The sequence below is a fragment of the Emydura macquarii genome, unplaced genomic scaffold (assembly GCF_026122565.2).
Source record: "Emydura macquarii macquarii isolate MOO-44397 ecotype Brisbane River unplaced genomic scaffold, CSIRO-AGI_Emac_v2 contig_1253, whole genome shotgun sequence".
NCBI lineage: Eukaryota > Metazoa > Chordata > Testudines > Chelidae > Emydura > Emydura macquarii.
Genome location: NW_027131390.1, coordinates 80606336 through 80623658, shown reverse-complemented (window position 1 = coordinate 80623658; position 17323 = coordinate 80606336). Strand labels below are relative to the sequence as shown.

Sequence of the window (17323 nt, the reverse complement as noted above, 5' to 3'; positions counted from 1 at the left end):
AGAACACGTAACCATCCATCCAAGTGATCCTTCTCGTCGCCCATTCCCAGCTTCTGGCAAACGGAGGCTAGGGACCCTTCACAGCATGGTTTTGCATCCCTGACCATCCTGGCTAATAGTCATCTTATCTTCTATGAACTTATCTAGTTCTTTTTTGAACCCTGTTATCGTCTTGGCCTTCACAACATCCTCTGGCAAAGAGTTCCACAGGTTGACTGTACGTTGTGTGAAGAAATACTTTTCTTTTGTTTGTTTTAAACCTGTTGCCTATTAATTTCATGTGGTGACCCCCAGTTCTTGTGTTATGAGGAAGAGTAAATAACATTGCCTTATTTACTTTTTCCACACATCATGATTTTATAGACCTCTTTCATATCTCCCCTTAGTCATCTCTTTTCCAAGCTGAAAAGTCCCAGTTTTATTAATCTCTCCTCATATGAAATATGTTCCATACTCCTGGTCATTTTTGTTGCCCTTCTCTGTACCTTTTCAGTTCCAATATATCTTTTTTGAGATGGGGCAACTAGATCTGCATGCAGCATTCAAGATGTGGGCGTACTATGGATTTATATAGGGGCAATATGATATTTTCTGTCTTATCTCTCCCTTTCCTAATGATTCCCAACATTCTGTTAGCTTTTTTGATTGCCGCTGCACACTGAGTGGATGTTTTCAGATAACTATCCACAATGACTCCAAGATCTGTTTCTTGAGTGGTAACAGCTAATTTAGACCCCATCATTTTATATGTGAAGTTGGAATTATGTTTTCCAATGTGCATTACTTTGCATTTATCAAGACTGAATTTCATTTGCCATTTTGTTGCCTAGTCACCCAGTTTTGTGAGTTCCCTTGGTAACTCTTCACAGTCTGCTTTAGACTTAACTATCTTGAGTAGTTTTGTATCATCTGCAAATTTTGCCATCTCACTGTTTACCCCTTTTTTCCAGCTCATTTATGCATATGTTGAACAGTACAGGTCCCAATACAGACCCCTCGGGGACACCACTATTCACCTCTCTCCATTCTGAAAACTTACCATTTATTGCTACTCTTTGTTTCAGATCTTTTAACCAGTTACTGATCCAGAAGAGGACCTTCCTTCTTACCCCATGACAGTTTACTTTGCTTAAAAGCCTTTTATGAGGGACCTTGTCAAAGGCTTCCTGAAAATCTAAGTACACTATATTCACTGGATTACCCTTGTCCAAATGCTTGTTGACCCCCTCAAAGAATTCTAGTAGATTGGTGAGGCATGATTTCCCTTTACAAAAACCATGTTGACTCTTCCCCACAAATCATATTCATAAGAATATAAAATTTTCCATACTGGATCAGACCTTTGAGCCATGAAATATATTATCTTATTACTAGTAGTGGCCAATAAATAATGCGTCAAAGACAGGTAGGTGTCTTCATAATTGCAGCTGGCCAATCATGCAGTGGCATACATAGAGAGGAATTCCTTCCTGATCTCTGTAGTGATTAGTTTATGCCTGGAAGCATAAGGTTTGATTATTCCCTCTCAACATACCATCTATATTGTACCTAGAAGTACCATATTGGTCATAAAACTATTCAGATCCTTTTAAAATCCATCTACAATATTTAACTCTCTGTCCACTTGGAGCTGTTCTTCAGTGGTACAACACTGACATCCAATGTTGATCCTAAAAAATACATCAATTTCACATTTCATGTGCTTAAAGACTACAGGCGAAATCCTGAAGTCTATGAACACTTCAGTCAAAAGTTTCTGTAACTGGAAGGTTTTGGCATGAAATGGTTTGGTCATTAAACACTGTTTATGCTGAATAATATCAATAAGCAAATGTTGATCTATAAATAATTTATAAATATAAAAGGCCTGATTCAAAATATACTGAAATTAGTGGAAAGACTCCCATTGATTTCAGTGGAATTTGGGGAAAGATCCTTAGGCCCCAATCCTGCAAAACTTACACAAAGTGCTTAACGTTATGTATGAGAGCACTCCCATTTACTTTGATATGATTTTGGCATATGTTTAAATTTAAGTAAGTGCTTGAATTATTTTTAAATAGGTGTGTTTTCCAGAATCTAGGCCTTAGACTGTATCAGCAAGTGACATTTGGTGAGATTAGTAAAAAGAAAAGATTGCATCTACAAGTATTTGTGAGATTTGAGAATCTTTAAGTTAGAGGAACCTGTCTTTTAGCCAGCCAGATACTTTTGAAAATTGCTGCACTTCCATTAAATATTTGTCAAACATTTTATCTTGAAAGTTAACATGTATTTTTGTGCATTTATTCTTCAATATTTAGTATTGGTAACCACTTGTCAGTTATAGTTATTTATTTTCTTTAAGTCAAAGAAACTAAAATAGTAACTAGAAATGTCTTCTTATGTTATTACTACTTCATTCCAGAAAACACAAGTTTGCCCTATAGAGAAAGAGGAATTTATTAACAAAAGAATATTTGTAGAGATTTATGACCTATAATTATTTGCTGAAAGCCAGATGAAACTATTTCCATAGCAAATGGAATAGAGCTCTTGATTCTGTTTGAAAAGTTTAGGTTTTTTTTGTAGAAACAGCCACAAAAGCTTGCGGTCTCAAGTGTCAAAGTTCCAGTCAAACTGAATTCAATTTTAAATAGAAAATTATCTGGATTTCTTTTTCAGTTGGGTAGTGGATAAATTTCTAATTCATCTTTAATTAGGAATTAGAAAGTACAGTTCAAATCCTTCCTTTCCTGCAATTTCAAAATGTAGTAGCTAAACTGAGATTGTTAGAATAAGACACATAAAAATTAACAAATAAGCTGAATGGATGTTCTTAACCAGGGCCCTAGCTACCAGAGAGACTGTCAATAATACACATTATCAAATTTTGATGAAAATGTTTAAAGTTATTGACTCATGTAGCATTTGTAATCATAGAGGAATATTTTTTCTTGATAGACTGGATTTTCTCTAGTCTTCTAAACATATTTTATTACAGATTTCTGTAGTGCACTGTGTGGAATCTGTATTTGGATATATTGCAACAAAGTTTGCAACAAAGAATCCTGCTAAAAGCCCAATTCATTCCTAGTGTAAATACACATCAATCAGTCGAGCTACATCAGGGCTGAATAGTGAGAAATACTTTTATTTGAAAATGAAAATGTGAATAAGAATAGATTTCTGCAGATATGGAAGTGTTGCAGATAGCATAGGTTATTCATTATGAATCTATTATCTCTTCAAATACATGTAATTTACTACTAATTTATAGACACTATATTGTAAAATGCATTTATGGAAAAGTTCTGTAGGATCTAATCAATACCTTTCTAGAGGTTTTTTGCACCATCCTACAGAATTCCATAACTGAGATATAAGTCTATATTAAATTCTGTAGGATGGCTCAAAATAACCAACAGGAAGGTTATAATTTTTTATTAAATGATATACAAGTTTCCCATATGGCATTTTATGCTGTAATGTATATAAAATGAATGAAAACCACATGCTTTCAATGGAGTTACACCAGTGTAAAACTGTTGTAATGGAGACGCAAATCTGGCTTAAGAGATTTTCAAGTAATATCTATAGAAACCTAATTAATTTCTCTAGCCCCCTACTGGTTTCATCCCTATTAATTTCTATAGGATTTTTAGGATGGGCTGATGGTGTATGAAGTAAAACTGGTTCAGTATCTGTAAAGGATACATATCTAGTATATGGGATTTGAAAATGGGAGTGTAAGACAAACAAAAATCAATATTCACGTGTACATGTTTAACATTTAAATTCTTACTACAATGCATTTCTTCCATGATCCCATGTTTAATCTTCCTCATTTCTGTCAGTCTTAGAAGTTGATTTTTGCATCTTTGGATGATTCTCTCAAATTACTTGTCTTCCATTGAATAAACTAAAACTGATTTAAAATTTAATTATATACACTACTTATTAATTCCAAATATCAAAATATAATAAATAAATAAAAATAATAAGACAAGAAAAGCTGAAAGAGCACCATATTGAGAGATCCTGTATTTGCTTTACAAACCTTGGACAGAACAATTGCACTCAACCTATTGACCAAATCTTACAGGTAGCTAGTATGAATCTTACCTTCTGATATTTTGATGTGATACACAGCAATTGGAGAAAGAGTAGCTACTCTTTCTTCTGGAACTTTGGGAAGCCTTCAGGATCCTGAGATCTGCCTAGCTGCCTCTGTTGCTCAGCCTTATATATACTGTTCAGCTCTAGTAAGCATTATGAGAGTGCATCATTGCTGACAGTTTCCTTGTTCAACTTTAAAAAAAATCATATTTGCCATTCTTTACTTTACATTTGGCAATTTTTACAAGCAATTTCACATACTAATTCTGCTTACTTTATGACATCAGTGCTGAAATGGGTCCTTAATGGAGACACAAAAGGAATGAAGTGTCAATGTCAAAAGTAGTAAATATTAATCAGGAGGACATTCGGGCTATACACAATTAAATAAAGGTGCTAAGACTCAAAGCAGCACTTCCTTCAAATTCATGTTTGCATATCTAATGTTTAATTTAAAATTGATGGGTGAAGTCCTGGCCCCATTGAAGTCTATAGCAAAACTCCCATGGACTTCAGTGGGGCAAAGACTTCACCCATCAATTATATAAGTCTAATATAATAAAATAAAATAATAATAATAATAAAAAACATAAACCTCATACAAAGTGTTCCACAATCAGAGAAGGGGAAGATTCCATAAAGTCCACCAGAAACCTTGCTGTGCCAATATAATTAACCCAAGACGAGCTGAGATACTACAGTGATGGGCACCTGTACAAAACCCTAAAACATATGAATGAATGTAATAGAAACATTTGGTTTCAATTCAAATTATCTCCAGGTGCAATGTATCAATTTTGTAAATTCCTCCATCTGAGAATATATGGTACATGTGTGAGACCTGTATGCCAAATACTTGTTTCATAACTGAAGGCTGCATTATGCCCCCTAGATCTACTCATATATCCCAGTGCCCTGGGAATGAGTTTAAAAGGATCATACAGGCACAGGCTGTATTATATTCTGTAGAGCTGTCCTTCAGAGTGAATCCTTAGGGTATTAGTGTCTGGGTCAGTAGCCCAACTCTGATGAAGTAGCATTGCCAAGGAGGCAGGAGGGAAGGGCACCAATAACTAGAGCTGGTATAGCGGCACAAAGCTTCTGTGAAGGTGGCCTTGGGATCTGGACAAAACCCTGAGGATCTGCTAGTGTTGGGAGTGGGGTGGGCTGGATGGGTACTTCATCCTCTTCTATGAAGCAACAATGTGGGGTTTCCAAGAGGGGATCCGAATGGAGATTACCTCTTGTGGTTTTTTTCAAGGACAACCCATGAAAAAAACTTACTTTTAAAAACCTTACCCATGTAAGTACAAACTGTAATAATGCATGCACAACTGAATGTGTTTATAATATTTGTAAGTGATCAGATGGTCCAGGTAAGAAGTTAGAGAATAAGGGCTAAATACTCCCCTGAGCCTAAAGTTCTGCTTGGTGGAGGGAAGGGCGTAGGACCATTAGGGAACCACTTACAGTTCACTGAACCTGTGCACCAGCCGTGGCCCCAGCATGAACTACAGCATTGTAGTGGCTAACTTATGTTACTGGAGTATGGTCCCTAAAGATACATCTTCTCTCTCCTCACCTAGCCCCTCACACCAGCAGAGAGTTCTCCTTCAGTAGAAGAAGTCTTTGCTGGCCTACAGTGACCAGATTCCAGCCACACGCACTGAGGAATCAAAGGAATCAAAATATAAACCAGATTCTAGCCTTAAAAGTCTAGAGCACATATGTAATAGAACAGCAAATACAAATTGTAATGTATGCCCACCAACTCCCCCATAGATCCCTGTGTAACTAGTACTGAATTATTGTATGTATATAGGGAACAGCAAATCGTCATATCGTTCCACATTGCACTGGCCACATGGTATATTTTAATTTCTAATGTGAAGTTATTGCCTTGCTCCACTCACAGAGTCCATGTACTGAGATCAATGTTCCCTGTAAGTTTTCTCTCTGTGAAGGATGAATGACTGCCAGTACTGAAGTTTAAAATTTAAATGAACAGCCTCTCCAATTCCCATTCCCTACATACCTCTATTTTTCAGTCACTCTTTCTTCTTCCTGCATCAACTCATGCTACCTCCTCATTCATTTCTTATCCCATCACTTTCCCTTATCATCAGTCTCCTTGTTACTCTCCCCCTTTCCCTCTTTTTTATTTCAACCCCCGTGATCTTTCTATTCTCTCTCCCTCCAATCCAAAATGTTTTCAAGCCCTGATTTAATGTACGGCTTGGGATTATGTGCTTACATATATTAACATATGGATCCAAATAGTGCACGTATATAACACAGACTTTGGCTTTTCAGACTTTTGTCTGAAAAGTGTGGTTAATAGCTGCATATTTCCTCATCCTATACACCCTCACTGTGCGTGCACGCGTGCGCACACACACACACACACAAACTAATCCAAGGCACCAATCCTCCCCAGAACTGACAGAATGATGCAGGTCTGCAGTATCTACACCAAGATGTTTGGGAGCCAAGTTAAGCATTCATACAACTTGTGAAACCCAAATCCAGTCATTTTATGGAACCTCAAAATCACTGAAGTGCCTTGCCTACATTGCCCTAAATTATTTAAAAATCCACTCTGGACTAAGATTTTATGATTGTTAGGTGGGGGGGGGTGTGTGCAAAATCAGACTTTAAATGGGAAACTAAGTCTAGCCCTTAAGTATAGCAAAGTGCTGTGTCGCTTCAGTATGTTGGTGAACTTTCCTACCCCTTTATGAGAAGACAGGAGAGAGCAGTTCTGCAGTTCCCAGGCAGGACAGCAGAGGGTGTTCAGTAGGTCCTTTTATTAGTTTCTTGCACCAGTGTGATATATAGATGGTCCTTTTGCAGTGAATTGCTACTGACATTACATTACTGTATGGTTATTATTAGTTGAAAGATACACAACTCTCATAAATCAGCTCTGGAAAAGATAATACACTATCACCTTTCTCAGAATCTTGGCATTTCATTTATTCTTGTTTGTTTAGTCCTATTTATTCTCTGGTGTAAAAATAAAATTTTCTATTTACAGTATAGTCATTTCAAATGAGTATGAAGTATGAAACAGAGCAGCTGAAGGCACCTGGGTAGGCAATTTGCTACATAGAGTATTTAGATCAGCACAATCTCACTGTGATAATCTAATTACAAATATGTCTTGAATGATCCAGAATAAGAAATAAAACTTTACAGGAAAGAAGCAAAACCATGCACCAAGAACCATGAACCTTTTAGTTATTGCTGTATATTTGTGTACGAATGCAACTGTATGCAGTGTGTGAGCTGTATGCCAAACAAAATTACAGAACAGCATCAAGTACATGTCCAGTGTATTAAACAGAGGTGGTTGACATTTTCTGAATTTCACACTCTCAAGGAAGGTTCACATCACAATGTGATTTTTGATGAAGCACAAACTTTTTTTTTTTTTTCAAAATTTTGTTCAACCGTCAGCACATTCCAGTGACTTTTTTTTGTTACTGTTTTTCTACCATTTCTGTTATTAAATACACAACACATGCATTTTGGTGGTAGTTGTGTCTTGGTGAATGGGTTGAAAACTTGTCTCCCTCTCTTGATGACATTTATCCTGAAGACGTTCATCTGTCCAATGACTTGTCAGCCAGGACTGTACTGTACTGTCCCCCGCACTGCCTATTAGTCAGAGGGGACTTGAACTCTCATTGTGGGTTTCAGAGAGGCACAATACATGGTCATAATTTGCCTGACTTCGTTCCCCAGTCTTGACTACACCTCACAGAGCAGTGATGGCTTTCAAGAAAGGAGGATTTTTCCTCCCTCAGACTCTCAGAATCTGGCTGAACTGTGCAGCTTCAGCTAGACTTCATGCCATGGATGCATCAAGGCTGGGGTTTGGCCCTCAGTGTGTGGCAATATCACAGCTATGCAATGGGCCATATTGTCTGATGCTACAAATAGGCTCTGTTCCATGTGAAATCAATGGAGCTGCAGCAATGTACAAGCAAAGGAGTTGGCCCACTGTGTACTAGTTATGCTACATTTTGTGAAGACAGTGTATTTAATTGAAAGTAATACCAATACCATTAGCAAATATGATAAAATATTCAGATTAAATACAAAGCATTCAAATGGCTCTATAAAATGTATTAAACAGCTGTGCTCTGTAATTGGGAGCTGACTGGTAAACTGGAAAATACTGAATGTGATATGAATTTGACTTTATCTCTGATTCAGTTTGTTATGAGCATGATCCAAGGCCTAGAGGCCTGGCTGGAGGTGCACCCAACCTTTTCACTAATGTTTTTCTCCATGCCAGTTCTGCAGCCACAGAAGTCCAGTGCAGCAGAACTGGTGTGGTTCCAATTTGGAGGGGCAAGAGAAGCTGAATGTAGGACAGATGTTTGTGGAGCATGTGCACCTTGTGCCGTATAGAAAGGGGAACAGGGAGCAGGAGAGAGCATGGGGTTGAAGTGAGGCCAGGAGATCTACTGCTGTGCATGTGGAAGTGTTGTCCGTGAATTATTTAAACCACTGAACTGAAGCAACCACTGCTTTGCCACCATGTTTGTTTTATTTTGTAAATATATAAAAGTAAAGAGTATCCATGAAGGAACCGGAGCCGTACAATCTAATCAGTGTTTGATTATTTCCCAATACAAGGACTTCTCTGCTGAATACAAATAAAATAGTAGTATCTACGCACTTCCTTTCTAGAGCTCTATCTCCAGTGACTTAGCAGCCTTGTTTAAATATACGCGACAAATACACTTTGAACTGGGGGTAGGATTTCCTGCTTAAGGAGACCTACCCATGCTAACTCTGATTGAACCAGCAGCTACAAATAGAGTGAAGCTGAGGTGTTGTAACCCGTGGGATATGCTAGCACCTGATAGCACTCACTTATCATCTTTAACAGGCTCACATTCAGGGGGGCTAGCTGCTCCCACTGCCACGGCTGCACTCTATTTTTAGCATGTTAGGTCAGTTGGAACTAGCACAGGTATGTCTCCTTGGCTGGGACTCATATACCTCATCTCCAAGTGTAAACATACCTTTAGAATTATTTAAAGCAAAGTTTAGCTGTCCAGTGTGGTAAGTTGTGTCAGGCAGAGTTAAAATGTCATGTTTGAGACTAAATCCCAGGTACAATGGGGTGTTCACCCCACACATGCTGGGAAAGGGTTAATATGGGAAAGGGCCTGAGAAGTCGGTTAACGTGCCTGCTTGCACCTGGAGAGTGGGCCAGGCCTAATTAAAAATCAAGTCCAGCAGGGGGAGAGCAGGGTTTGTTTCCATAAAGAGCTGGGAGAGCCCAGCTGGGGAGAAGAGGAGGGAGAGTAATTCCTTCTCTCTTGGAAGCAGCCTGAAAGTAGCAGAGCGGGGGGGAGCTGAAAGCCTGACTTTTGACCTGGGCTGTGAGGAACTCTAGCCTACCTGAACCCTTGCGTGAGGGGAGGACAGTGCTAGCTCATTCTAACTGTCCCAGTCAATAGACATGCCAGGGACAGTGCCAGACAGCGTGGATGGCAATACAGAGTGGAGAATGCTGCAGGCATGCCAATGGGCACTGTGTCCGTTACTAAGGAATGAACGCATGGGAGTTTCTGCATTGCACATCAGCTCTGTTGCCTGCTATTAGCACAGACTACCTATGTGGATGGAGCATATGTGATTATAAGATTTCAACACTGGCATCAGCTGAAGATATCTCCCCCTTCCCTCTAGGATACATGATTACTTAACTCACCTGCCCTGTTTTACTGATTGCAGGGTAGAAGTTATTCCAGCAGTGCTGTGTAGTTGTCACACTGTCCTGGAGACATAGTTCTGCTTTTCCTTACCAACAGTGAATGGAGTGTGTAATGGCTGATGTAGAAAATCATTAAGCAGAATTAACAGAACAGTGTGCTTCTTTTCCCATTGTCTAACCCTATTACTTTCTCTCCCACCCCCAGAAGCCCAGGTTAACAATGAACACATCAGAGGATGTGCGTGCTCTGTTTTCCCAGAAAATAAATAGGCATTAGAGCAGATTAACAGTGATGCGCATACAATTTATCCACCTGTAAACATTATTTCCTCTTACCTATCTAGTCTATCTACACACACACACCTTTGAAACTCTCCAGGTATGCCCATCCCCTCAAGCGCTTCTGGCTTCATAACTTACACAACTTATGAATGATTCATTGGGTCAGAATCATTTCATTGTTTATATTTGCAATATTAGACAGTAGGGGCCAATTTTTAAAGGTATTTAGATGCCCAAAGATACAGATAGGTGCTGAGTGGAATTTTAAAAGTGCCTAGGTGTCTAACTCTCATTTCAATCAATGAAAGTTAGATGAGTTTGAAAATTGCAGTAGGTGCCTATCTGTACCTTTAGGCACCTAAATACTTTTGAAAATCTGGCCCTAGGAGCTTGATTCTCCCCTCAGTCACCCATTTTACAGTGGCTTCTCTGGAGTTACACCAATGTAAGAGAGTTGAGAATTAGGCCCTAATAAATTCAGCTGACTTGTATTCCTCATTTCTAAAATCACCACATTATTGAGAGTACTGTTGTCAGTCAAATACTCACAGAGGCCCATATAATCACCATTTAATTAGCCCCACTTCATGTTATATTCGCTTATTTTACTGTTAACTTTCTCAGAGCTATAATTTTTCCTTTTAACAATTAGAACAGCTGAATTTTAATTACATTACCAACAAAAAGCTCATTAACGTCACTTAATTGGAAATGTTTCCGAAAAAATCTTAACTGAACTGAATATTTTCTGAAGAGTTCCCATCAAAGTATAATTTAACCATTACAAACAGCTTGGCAACAACATTTACATAAAGATTTATCAGTTTCTGAAGAATGTTCTTGTATGAGGAAAATCAGATTTGTTATCGCCATCCACAAAACAAAGAGACTTATTATAGAGCAGGTTTCTTCTACCTTTAAATTCCATTGGACAAATCCTGTATTTTTGTCATTTTGGTCAAATGAAGGCCTTTGCTTTCCTACAAAGAAATCTTAGTCAACCTCTAGTGGACGGGATTAGCAAAAAGTTTTCCCTATGAACAGGTTATTCCATAACTGCCCACCTCAGGGTTTCTTGCACCTTCCTCTAAAGCATCATGCACTGGTTACTATCAGAGACAAAAAGCTGGACAAGATGGACCCTGGGTCTGATACAATATGATAACTCCTATGCAAGTATGATCATAGACTCATTTAGTTTGCATAGGACCTCTAGTAGAACATTTTGTCCATTTCCATGTATCATGGCAGGATTGATTTCATTCCCAAATCATCCCTGATAGATGATAGGGGTCAAATATCTTCACTGGTGGGGATTTCAAAGTCACTCTTGGCATCTCTTTTCCAATTGCCTTTTATTGTTGTTGTTTTTTTATTTGCATTGTGGAAGTGCTGAGGGACCCCAAAGATAGATAATGAACCCATTAGGCATGAACCCATTAGTACAAACTCAAAACAAAAAGACCTGCCGCGTGGGTAGCATGGTACTGACCTCACCCAGGCCAAGAAGCATGAATTTAGGTTTTTTTCTAAATATTTATCTTAAAGTTTTTCTTCTGTGTCTCTTAAATCCATTATTCCAGATTCATGTCTCATTGACTAGCAATGACTATCATCTTTATAACATCATTTTGTGTATCTGTTGATAGTTGTGTTATCCCTCTAGCTTCTCTTTGCCCCGTTCGCTTCACCTTTCCTCACAGATTCCATTTTTTCGTATCTTTATTTAGTTGATTTCTGAACATGCTCCAGAACGTCACAAGGTCTATTTTGAAATGGTGAGGTGTGACACTTCCCAAGTCTGCACCTGTAAAAGGACTCTTTCCAAGCAGCAGCCCTCTCCCACCAAAGATAGAGAGGGGAATCAGTGCCCAAAACTTTGACGGTCACCACAGTTTAACTTCAGTTATATTGCTTTCAGTAGAGTTGCACCAATGTAAAACTGGAGACATCAGGGCCCAAGTATCATTGGGCCATCTTTTAAAAAAAACCTATTTTAAGTGGATTAACACTAACTGAAAACAAAGTAAGAAAAGACTGAATCATTTCTCTCATTTTTGAGTGAATGGCATTTGAGATTCAGTTCAGTGTTGCTATTATGGTTAGTGATTTCATGGAGGCTAATCGGCTAGCAGAGTGGCTCAGTGGTTGGGGAACTAGCCTGGGACATAGGAGTCCCAGATTCAATTCCTTGCTCCACCGCAGACTTCTTGTGTGACCTTGGGAACTCTGTACCTCAGTTTCCCATCTGTAAACTGGGGTCCCAGAAAGGAGCTGGGCATCGCTAGAATAAAACTGCCCATTGAAACTTCATGAAAATGATGCCCCTGACATTGATTTGGTCACAGGATACACACAATGTGGCTAGCAAGTTCTGGATAAGAATGAAAACAACTGCCGGAATAAAATAACTGTGCTGAGCCTACTTCTTCTACTCCTTTAAATGAACCTTCACTGAAACTTGGTTTGAGTTTCAGAAGGTTTGGTGAATTGAAATTTTTTTTTTTCAAGCATCTGTGAATGTTTTCATATCAGCCCAGATGAAGACCAAAAACACCAAGCTACTGACCTTGCTCATACTAGGAAGCAGTGAAAATCTCAGGAAAAGACTCTTCTTTGGAAATCAGAATTTCAAAACCACCAGCACTAACTAAACTTTGGACAAGCATCTAAGCTTCAGGATGATTATACAAACTGCAATTCCAAACCTCATGTGGTTCACTCAGCACTAGGTTTTGCTCCTGTGGGTTGGGACATTAATTAGCAAATCGCATTGCTTTCTCAACTGTTGTTAAGTTAACTAAGCAAGCATATTCATTTGGCTTTATGTCTTCTTCTCAAATAAGCATCTATCTCTGGAACATGAATCAGAATCCAGAACTTGAGTTTTCTGCAAGATGACAAACAGACATAGCATTTTAAATTCGGATTTTATTTTTTCTAACAAGCAGGTCTTAAATGTGCCAAAAACAGTAGTGGTGTATTATCTGCTAATACTCAGAATCAATAACTGATGTAAACTCCAAATTAAAAGTACCTTATTCCTTAATTATTAATCCACCTGCAGAATATACTTTATCTTTGCACAGTTACAATTGCATTGAATCAAGGCACATCTAGCTCTCAGTGCTTCATCGTGCTGAGAATACCTTTGTTACTCTGACAGGGAAAAACATTGTTTGAGAAAGTGGGTCATGTGAGTGTAAAGATGTTTACTTGAAAGGCCTGGAATTCCATGGTCCTGATCAGTGTACCACTGAAAAAGAAGAAAAAACCACAACAAAGCACATTTGACTTCTCCATCCTCCAGTAAGTAAACAATACAGAAGATTGATCTTTATTAATTATTATTACACCCCCATAAAGGGTGCAAGGTGCCTCACAAAGTCAAATGGGCAGTGGCTTGTTAGATCTTTGTTCTTCTCGTGTTAATTATTTTTTTTTAATCAGTTTTCATGATATTCATATTCTCATTGAACAACATTTCTAAATAATCTGTGATTTTGAAGTCAGAGTTGCTGTCTGGTGAATTAGTTGCATCAAGCCAGACAAAAAAGAGCTCCATGAGTCCTTGGCATGTGCTGCATGTCCTTAGCAGCAGGATCATTAAGACGACAAACTTGGCTAGCAATATCATGCTCTCACCAAATATCCCTCGCCTAAAAATTGTGGAGTTCTGTCCAAATCATTCAGCATTATATCAGTGCCTTGGGCAGTCTATACAGCATTCTGAGACAAGTGACTTAGATGGATTATGTTATACCTTGAAATAGCAGCAATTATTTTCACTTATTTTTAATAGGACAATTTGCCTTAAGTTATTTCCATCCCGGTGTCATAAAGACTCTCTGGAATCCAAATTATTATTTTTTTTAGGCCAGGTCCTTCTCTTCTCTGCAGATGTTGCAGAACCAGCACTGTTTTGCTGTATCGATGGGGAAATGCAGCATATATGGAGCCCACACAATGGTCCACACTCTCATGGAGTGCCACAAACCCCAGCGACATGGGGGTTGCCTGTGTACTCATGTGCTTGGGAGTTCATGGACAGAGGGAGGACAGGAACAAGGCTGGTTTATCTGACGTTAGCTCAGGAGCGAGGGATATAGAAGAAGCAAAGCTTGGCATGCATGCAATAATCATTTGGCCTCCTTTTGCTCTTCAGTCATTCCTTCCACCTTCCTAGCTGTTCTGTTCTCTCTGACCCTGTTGCCTTGCACAGGCTTCCCTGACAACTTGGTCTCTTCTCCCTCTGGACCTACTATCCAGATGCCTTGTTCCCTTCTCTGTGATCATTCATCTCTTGTTTGTGGCTGGCAGGTCCCTGAAGGCAACTCCTAGTTCCTCCTCCTTCTCTTTTATTAGGTAGCAGCAGCCCAAAGAAGAGGCATCTAGGCTGGCTGCTTGTTCTAGTTTCCAGGTGCTTTTACAGGCCTCCAAGCTATTATTTCCAAAGGAAAACCTGACCATCTATAGAAGCAGCTGGAAACAAAGAATAGAAAGAGTCCCATTTGGCCAGCTAGTTTTCTGTGGCTACCAGAAAGTGCTCCCCAGGCCATCACAAGTCTACAAGCTACACTATGGGACTCACTTGCTTAAAATGAGCTTCTTAAAAATCTCCCTAGATGTAAGATGAACTCGTTAATAGAATTATAAGACAGTGCTTAAAAAGAAAAATAGTCTGATGTTATCTACCATTGCCTGGAAATCCACCTGTGCATTAACCAGAGCTTTAGAGATCTGTGCTGAGTTCTGGAAATGTACATTATCTGGAAAAAGGAACAGGAAAAAAAAGGGAGAAGAGTGGTTATTAAAACATGGTAAATACCAGATAGCATAAAGTTATAGTGCATTAAGTTCAGTCCATCAATTATCGAGTGATACAGTTGACATTACTAACAATGAGTAAGCAACACTTTATATACCCTATGGAAATGTACCGAACATCTAAGTACTGACCCTAATCAAAGTCAAACTAAGATGCTTAATGTTTCTCAAACAAAGAGGTTGTGGCTCAGTATTTGAACTGCCTTTCGTAAACCTCACCATCTGCTGTTCCGTGGATGAGAAGATATTCCACGTTTCGGAAATTTTCTGCTCTCACCATCACAGTTGAATTCTGTTCAGGGGTAAAAAGAACACTTCAGCAGCTGCAATTTAGACCACTTAGTCACGTAGGTAAAAGCCTTTCATTGCATAGTATAAAACTAACTGAATCATCATATTAACTGACACTATAATGACAACAGTGATTATTTAATACCCTCTGGGGTTGGAATGGAAGCCAGGTATGTTCTCTGGGCTCTTCCCAGGGCCAATTCACACACATCTCAGGACTGGACCTGGCCCCATCCCACACATTGGTTGCAATATCACCCATCTGCACCAAAATGCTCTGCTATAGAAATTTGGGATGAAGAGTTTTTGCCATTTGGGTGGGGTAATGAGTATTAAGGGCCTGATCCAAGGTCTAATGAAGTCAATGGGAGCCTTTCCACTCACTTTAGTGGGATTTGGATCAGGTCCTAAATATGTTCAGAACTGGTATGTATGTTTGTGGAGGGAATCAGGGGAGTAGAGGATAGAAATTTCCTGTTAAACCATTAGGAACCAGCAGTGTGCCTCCACTTAAGGGAGATAATCTGATTACCGAGGGGGCTCATGTTATTTCACCACAGAGCTGTGTCTGCATAAAGCAGCTTGCACGCCACACCAAGTGGTCCTAGCAATGGCCAATAATCATCATCATTTCTACTTGTCTGGTGAGGTCCCCCCCAAGGCTGAAGGTTTGGCAGCATTATCTGAACTGACCCTGTCTGTTCCAATGGGACAACAAGGACCATTAAACATAGAATATTTAAGACTATTAAATAGAGAAAAAAAGAGTAACTATAGGCCGGTGAATTCCATGCTAGTAGCTCTCACTGCTATAGGGCTGATACTATGAAAAGATGATTTCTCTTCCCCACTACTCCCTTTCTCCCTGCTAACGTAATTTTAAGTTTGAGGAAAATGAATGCAATGATGAGAATTCTCACTTTGTAGTGCTCAAGATTATCTGACTCCGTCGGAAGACCCATAAATCGCTCTGTGTAGATTGATGCTATAATATTTAAAAAAAAAAAAAAAAAAGAGCTGTAGACAGAATATACACACACTTAATGGTTCAGTACTATGGGTACATGTTTAAACTACACACGTTTCCATTAATACACCCTAAACGTATTACTTATTTTAGACTAGTTCTGTGGCATCCATCACTGTAGCTCCTGGCTGCCTCACACTAAAATCAACTACATACAAAAATCATTTATGAAGATGGATTGATAAACATACTGCCACTTTATCTGCCCCACCTGGAGTGACCTAACAAAAGAGCTGAGTGAACAGGTAAGTCGTGTACCATGACCTGAGAGCTATTAAATGTAAGCGTCGGCAGTCTACCTGGAACACCCAGTCCCAGAGACAAAGGCTGAGATTGCTTTATCAAGTAGGGTAAATTCCAGGAACCAATAGCAAGAGTAACCGGCATATACCACCAGCCATAAGGGCATATGCAAGAGAGGTGACACCAAACTGTCAAGAGCTTTATTGTAACCAACACATTACTTCGAACTCAGAAGCAGGGAAGAGTCCCTTAGGATTCCACCCGTCACCCTTCCTGTTCAATGGGTATGCACAGCCCCTATGAGAGAATGAGAGACATAGGCTGTAGTAGAAAACCCTGTACACAGGATATTCAGGTCTTTGTCCATTTTTCACTGACACCAGGTGCTGTGGTTTCTTTGCTTTCTTAGTGTTTGACCGAGGTAGGGACATAGGTGAGAGCAAACCTCTCTCTATCAGAAACTGTCAGCTGGGCACTTTTCTGCTTAAGGGCCCACCCAGGGCACCTTTATAAGTGATCTTCTGTGACTGCCAGCATGTTTAGCGAAATGTGGGTGGTTCTTTTGCTATGGAGTTCCGTATTGGAATGTGCACTTCACAGTTCAGGAGAATGGGGATCCTTGAGCTGGGAGACAGTAGCGCTATGTCATGATCTGACTAGCTGTGAATGGCACATGGATCTGGAGAAAGGATACATTGACAGCACAATCATTAAATGAAAGTTGAACCCATGTTTCCCAGTGACAGAACCATCATTAACTAAAAGTTGCTGAAGCTCAATCCAGGTAGGGGGATAGAACAATTATTCGGTTACTGCCC

At 39.3% G+C, this 17323-nt stretch overlaps 1 protein-coding gene across 6 annotated transcripts in view; it reads right to left on the bottom strand.

Annotated features, from left to right (window-relative positions):
* Positions 1–13031: 13031 nt before the first annotated feature.
* Positions 13032–17323, bottom strand: part of LOC137153702 (prolyl endopeptidase FAP-like) — a 58027-nt gene continuing 53735 nt past the window's right edge. For 5 of the 6 annotated variants that reach the window (XM_067549360.1, XM_067549358.1, XM_067549357.1 and 2 more), the window contains 4 exons: positions 16156–16220; positions 15164–15236; positions 14813–14886; positions 13032–13373 (listed from right to left, as the gene is read on the bottom strand). In XM_067549360.1, coding sequence (XP_067405461.1) covers positions 13272–13373; positions 14813–14886; positions 15164–15236; positions 16156–16220 — 314 coding nt within the window. In that variant the 3' untranslated portion in view covers positions 13032–13271. Of the gene's footprint in view, positions 13374–14812; positions 14887–15163; positions 15237–16155; positions 16221–17323 lie in introns of those variants that run through there. The other variant, XR_010919880.1, reaches the window with a different exon arrangement.